This window comes from Perca flavescens, chromosome 1, assembly GCF_004354835.1.
Source record: "Perca flavescens isolate YP-PL-M2 chromosome 1, PFLA_1.0, whole genome shotgun sequence".
Classification (NCBI taxonomy): domain Eukaryota; kingdom Metazoa; phylum Chordata; class Actinopteri; order Perciformes; family Percidae; genus Perca; species Perca flavescens.
Genome location: NC_041331.1, coordinates 42,856,144 through 42,863,643, shown reverse-complemented (window position 1 = coordinate 42,863,643; position 7,500 = coordinate 42,856,144). Strand labels below are relative to the sequence as shown.

Sequence of the window (7,500 nt, the reverse complement as noted above, 5' to 3'; positions counted from 1 at the left end):
GACCGATTAGTCGACTAATCGACTAAGAGGTGGCAGCTCTACATGTTTTTTTGTTTTTTATACAGGAAACATACTTGACTTTGTCATGTGAGGCTGGACGTGTTTCGGATCGTGATTTCAGATTAATTCAGGGTGTCACGAAGATAGATTTTGAAATGAAAATCCATGGATTTCTCCCTCCACCCTCGCGTGACCGTGGTTGTGACTAGAGGTCGACCAATATACCGATAGCTAGGTTGGGCCGTATTTGCCGATAACCGATTAATCGACCAATAGTATTTATAATTGATACTGGATAAAAACAAACGTGACACATTGCTGAACTTTATTATAAAAATAAAAAAACTGTATTGAACCATGAAAACATGCTAAATGAAATAAATATAAATATTGAAGTCAATAAAAGACATTCATTCAAACTGAAACAAATAAAAACAGTTAAACTGTCGGTTTAAAACGGTAACAGACGATCTCTGACCTGGAGGGATCCATCTTTCCCACTATATACTCTCTGTTCTCGCCAGGATGCCCATATAAGGCGTAATGTGTGACGGACCTGCCTTCCCATTGGTTGAAAACATAAACAAAAGGCATCATCAAAAACTATCGGTATGGATTTTTGCCGATAACGATAGTTCCACCAATCGACTATCGGTGCCGATTAATCGGCCTACCTCTAGTTGTTATGTCAGGTGAATCCGGCTAACTGAAATAAATCCAGGGCATGTCGATGTTGATTCGTAGTCCAGACCTCTGGTCATAGTCTAAAATGACACATTATGTTGTTTTAGAGGTTTGAATCTTCAGTGATCTCCCGATTCGTCAATATCTCGATGCATCACGATGCGTCAAATCCATGTTTCTATTAAAGCCATGTAGGATATTTAATCATGTTTCTATTAAAGCCATGTAGGATATTTAATCATGTTTCTATTAAAGCCATGTAGGATATTTAATCATGTTTCTATTAAAGCCATGTAGGATATTTAATCATGTTTCTATTAAAGCCATGTAGGAGATTTAATTCATGTTTCTATTAAAGCCATGTAGGATATTTAATCATGTTTCTATTAAAGCCATGTAGGATATTTAATCATGTTTCTATTAAAGCCATGTAGGATATTTAATCATGTTTCTATTAAAGCCATGTAGGAGATTTAATTCATGTTTCTATTAAAGCCATGTAGGATATTTAATCATGTTTCTATTAAAGCCATGTAGGAGATTTAATCATGTTTCTATTAAAGCCATGTAGGAGATTTAATTCATGTTTCTATTAAAGCCATGTAGGATATTTAATCATGTTTCTATTAAAGCCATGTAGGATATTTAATCATGTTTCTATTAAAGCCATGTAGGAGATTTAATCATGTTTCTATTAAAGCCATGTAGGATATTTAATCATGTTTCTATTAAAGCCATGTAGGATATTTAATCATGTTTCTATTAAAGCCATGTAGGAGATTTAATTCATGTTTCTATTAAAGCCATGTAGGATATTTAATCATGTTTCTATTAAAGCCATGTAGGATATTTAATCATGTTTCTATTAAAGCCATGTAGGAGATTTAATCATGTTTCTATTAAAGCCATGTAGGGTATTTAATTCATGTTTCTATTAAAGCCATGTAGGATATTTAATCATGTTTCTATTAAAGCCATGTAGGATATTTAATCATGTTTCTATTAAAGCCATGTAGGATATTTAATCATGTTTCTATTAAAGCCATGTAGGAGATTTAATCATGTTTCTATTAAAGCCATGTAGGATATTTAATCATGTTTCTATTAAAGCCATGTAGGAGATTTAATCATGTTTCTATTAAAGCCATGTAATTTAATTCATGTTTCTATTAAAGCCATGTAGGATATTTAATCATGTTTCTATTAAAGCCATATGTAGGATATTTAATCATGTTTCTATTAAAGCCATGTAGGATATTTAATCATGTTTCTATTAAAGCCATGTAGGAGATTTAATCATGTTTCTATTAAAGCCATGTAGGATATTTAATCATGTTTCTATTAAAGCCATGTAGGAGATTTAATTCATAGCTTTTCAAGCTTCAAAAACCAAACTTTCTTCAGGGCTCTAATACTAAATAACTTTGATACATAAAACTATACAGCACTGAGCACATGGCACCTCCTGAATGTGTTAACACACCAGAATATGGAAACAGAAATGTTGTTAGTCCTACATTACATTATGAACAGAAATAATCTGTTATGAGCCGGCCGATTATCGATGCAGCATCGTCCATGTCCACGATTCAATGCATCGATTATTTGATTAATTTCAACACCTAACGTTGTTGTTGTTTGTTCTCGGTAGTTAACTTTTATTTTTGTCTTTTTTTTTGTCTGCGCAGAATCCGATGCTGCCGAGTGACGTCTGTGTGTGTCGCTGTCGGATGGACCTGGACTGTACATATAATTTATTACAGCAGAGTCGTGTGTGTGTGTGTGTGTGTGTGTTTTGTATTATTAACAGTTTACAGGAGGTTTGTGTTCAGTCTGCTGTTACTATTGAGCTGTATCATCTTTAATAAAAACTTTATTTAAAAGGTTTCTGTCGTCTGTTCCTCGGCCATGAAAACAACAAAGTGGATTCATTCATAAACTGGTGGACAGGAAACGAACTGATGAGAGTTTAGATGATAAGGTTTGACTGAAGTTAAAACAGAAATCATGTTCCAGTCTCTCCAAAAGTGGAGTTTATACACAAATCAGGGCTCATACGTTTTGAAAAAACCTGGAAAAGTTAGGGAATTTGAAAAATGCAAATTCCAGGCCTGGAAAGGTTTTGGAAACCTAAAAAGACCCAGAAAACTTTGGAAAAGTCATGGAAGTTTGTTTTTTTTTAACACAAAATTATAATATGTGATTAATAAATGTATTTTCACGTTGTCTTAACCTCAACATTGTATTCGGGGAGCGATGAACCACATAAATTGTCATTAATTTTATAGTTGCATATATTTTTAAAGTTTTATTCTTATTGTATAATGTCGACTGACATTTTCAGGAACACATAGTCATGGAAATTTGCCGAAAAGTATTGTTTAAAATGCGTATGACTCCTGATAAATGTACCTCGAACCCCTTGGACTTTAGTTTGATCTAAACAGGCAGATTTAAATCTAAAAATGGTCAGAAGTGGATTTATTCTTTATTTTATACTGACTGAACAAACTGTTGCCATGTTGATTTGACAGTAACTTTAGAGCACTGGTTCTCAAACTATTTTCAATAACGTACCCTCCATTTGAATTGTGTTTTTAAGCCAAGTACCCCAAGACCAGCGATAGATTTACCAAACAACAGCCGTGTAACTGAAAACCTTTTAAATGCTGATGAAAAAACGCAAGAAAAACTTGGAAAAAGTCGGTAGAGAGAAGGAACTAAGGCAAGAATAGGTGGAAAATAGCATCAAAATCTTTGAAAACAGCGAGAAAAACTTCGTAAAAAGAGACAAACCTTGAAAAACTGAATTGTTTTTGTGAAAAAACGACAAAAACGTTGACAAACTTGGAGAAAAAAAGGAAGGAAGGCAAGAACAGGTCGAAATTAGTGACAAAAAGAGAAAAAAAGCGCTCCTCCAAAGTGCCCCCGTTTGAGAAACACCGCTTTAGAATAGGGCTGCACGATATCAAGAAACTATGCGATAACCTTGATGAATATCGGCATAACGATATAACTTTCGATATACTGTATAAACAGATATTAAGGTGTTCTCGGTTCTGCTGCTTTCAGAAAAGTGGAAAGACTTTTGACAGTTTAATTTGGTTTCTGTCCACTTTGAATGAAGTGTATTTTACGATGCTAAAGTGACTGATTATTTACATACAGCCTGGTGGGTTTAGTGTTTGGACCTTTAAGAAAGGTCAACCTCCTTAGAAATCCTTTCCATAATGTTCCCAAACACTTAGAATAAGAATCTGAGTCCGTCAGCGGTACATTTTATAAATGAACACTAATAACTGTATAAATGAACACTAATAAAGTGTATACAAGCTGCACAGTTGTCCTATTAATTTACCTTGTAGCTTGTTTCTCCGCTGCTGACTGCAGCAATCTCTCTTAATACTGGACCAATGGCAAAGATTGTTGTTCATATCATACACTTAGACACAGAAACATAGGATAATAGGGTCCATATATAATATAATAGGAAAAGATGTTAATATGTCATTTAGACACAAATACGGTCGCATACATAATTAACGGTGCCTGAACCCCTACTTTTTAAGAAAGTAAAAAAAGAAAAGAAAAAAGAAGGATACTAAACAACAGTCGGTGACATTAAAGAACAGCTTGTTTATTACTAAGGCCATATGGTCAAAATTAAATGATTTGATAATAATCTATAACAATAACAATAACTTATTTAACTAGTAAATTGCTGTTGAACGACAAAAAAGACCACCAGATGGGAAAAGGACATTTACAATAACTTCAAATGCACCACGAGGCTGTAGTTTACCAGTTTCATTAAACGCACCGTCTGTGTTGTTTTTCCGACGGCAGCTGTGAGAAATCACCAATAACTACCGGACATGTTTCAGCAGGAACGTGATCCGAAATTTGGGAGAAATTAACAACGGCAGCAAAGCTTACAGACCTGGTGTTAGCATGTGGTTACAGCAGTGGATTGTAATGGAATATAGCAACACTTTCTCCCCAAAAGTTTGGGGTCACTTAGAAATTTCCATTCAACTCCATTATAGACAGAATACTAGCTGAGATCAGTTGCATTGTTTTTTCACATTACATTATGAATTTACATAATTGTAAAAGGGTTCTCCAGTGTTTTCTCAGTTAGCCTTTTAAAATCATACCAGATTAGTAAACAGAATGGGACTTTGGACCATTGGATGAATGGTTGCCAATAATGAAAACCCACTCAGATCAGCTGGTATTCTGTCTATTATAGAGTGGAATGGAAATTTCTAAGTGACCCCAAACTTTTGACCAATAGTGTATTTATGTATATTTATATATATATATATATATATATACAGTACAGGCCAAAAGTTTGGACTCACCTTCTCATTCAATGTGTTTCCTTTTTTATTTTCATGACTATTTACATTGTAGATTCTCACTGAAGGCATCAAAACTATGAATGAACACATATGGAATTATGTACTTAACAAAAAAGTGTGAAATAACTGAAAAAATGTCTTATATTTTACATTCTTTTAAGTAGCCACCCTTTGCTTTTTTATTAATAAGGGATAAACTTCCACTAATGAACCCTGACAAAGCACACCTGTGAAGGTAAAACCATTTCAGGTGACTACCTCATGAAGCTCATTGAGAGAACACCAAGGGTTTGCAGAGTTATCAAAAAAAGCAAAGGATGGCTACTTTGAAGAATCTAAAATATAAGACATGTTTTCAGTTATTTCACACTTTTTTGTTAAGTACATAATTCCATATGTGTTCATTCATAGTTTTGATGCCTTCAGTGACAATCTACAATGTAAATATTCATGAAAATAAAGAAACACATTGAATGAGAAGGTGTGTCCAAACTTTTGGCCTGTATATATATATATATATATATATATATATATATATATATATATATATATATGGGCATTTCGTTTCTTGATTATAAAGGTTTATTTACATCGAAGAAATCAGCATCATTTGACAAGCCCTGCAGAGCTCGGAGAGGACCTGTTTTCCCAATTCTCCAGTGGTCCTCTGGCTTTCTTTGTTTTAACATGGTATATATTCTATATATGTGTGTAATATAGATGGGGGAGGAAACAATACTTTGACCAATGGCTATCATCCTTTTTGGAACCAAGCCAACAAGGGCATCCCTAATTCTTTCCAGATGTTTCCAGAGAAGTGTCCAGCGAATGTAGGCTAAAGTTCATACGAGTTTCTTTGTTACCAAAAAGTTAAGACAAAGTTTATAAAAGGTCCGTTATAGGTCCAGATACTACACCAGCTATATGGAGCCAGAGAACTGGTATCTCTAGAAGTATCTCCCTTTATTAGATGTTTATTGGTGTTTTTTGCCCCCAATGGTGCCTTCCATGGGTTAAGGTTAAGGTTAGGGTTAAGTGCCTTGAAGGCAGTGGTTGCAGCGCTGCCTGGAAGGAGGCATTGGGGGCAAAAGACACCATTGAGCTTATTAGACATTCTCTGTTCCAGTGTTTGTTTGACCCCCCCCCCAACCTGCCTCCATTTGGTGCTCCTATACATCCTCACCTTACTTACTGCTTTTCTCCCGTCAGAACTACTGCGGCCACTAGATGGCACCAACACTAGAAACCTAAATAAAGGTCAGAATGATGCTGGAAGGAACAACCTATGTGGCCGTTTTTTTCCGATCCTAATCCAGGAGATTTTGGCTTCACTTTGTATAAGGGAAAGAAGTGGAGACGCGTCGGATTCCTTTTAGGGAAAATGTAAGTTCAGCGTTCGTACACAAGTGTTTGAAATTTATTTATTTATTTATACAATTAAAAAAAATTGTTCAAAAATATTACCTCAGTCTGTTTAAAAAAAAAAAAAAGAAGATAAAAGGGATTCTTAGGCATTTCTTCCACCCCATACTTTGTCCTTAATAGCTGCCATCCTATATATTCGCTGTCCCGTGTCCATCATCACCATCATCATCATTCCTCCAGCTGTGTCTCCCTGTCTGGCAGTGGTGGTGAAGACTCCTCCTCTTCCTCCTCCTCTTCCTCTTCCTGCAGCGCTGCAGGTGTGTGATTGGGCGGACCCGGCGGTCTCCACTTCTTGCTGACTTGTGCGTAAACCGAGTTCCTGTCGGTCGAGTCGCCCGCCGCCGCAGAGCGAGCGCTGTGCTCCTCTGCCGGCTCTTGATTGGTCGGTGGGGGGGACACGGCAGCTCCCCCGATGGTCTGGTAGATGTGGTCTGGAGGGGCGGAGCTACGCACATCTGTCGGAGAGACTAACAATTAACAGCTGTTTCTGAATCACTGGCTGTCTTCATCACTGCTGCGCTGCCATTGGTCTGAACATCTGACACACACAGACACACACAGACACAGACACACACACACACACACACACACATAGACATACAGACACAGACATACACACACACACAGACATACACACACACACACACACACACACACACACACACACACACACACACACACACATATACACACACACAGACACACACACACACACACACACACACACACACACACACACACACACAGACAGACAGACAGACACACACACACACACACACACACACACACATAGACACACACACAGACACACACACAGACATATACACACACACACACACACACACACACACACACACACAGACACATTAATGCACACACACACACACACACACACACACACACACACACACACACACACACACACACACACACACACACACACACACACACACACACACACACACACACACACACACACACACACACACACACACACACACACACACACACACACACACACACACAC

General features: G+C 36.8%; 1 protein-coding gene across 1 annotated transcript in view; it reads left to right on the top strand.

Annotated features, from left to right (window-relative positions):
• Nucleotides 1–2,571, top strand: part of gtf2a2 (general transcription factor IIA, 2) — a 6,022-nt gene extending 3,451 nt beyond the window's left edge. The window contains exon 4 of the mRNA XM_028581602.1: nucleotides 2,373–2,571. Within this exon, the coding sequence (XP_028437403.1) occupies nucleotide 2,373 (1 nt within the window). The 3' untranslated portion in view covers nucleotides 2,374–2,571. The remainder of the gene's footprint in view (nucleotides 1–2,372) is intronic.
• The last annotated feature ends 4,929 nt before the right edge of the window (nucleotides 2,572–7,500 follow it).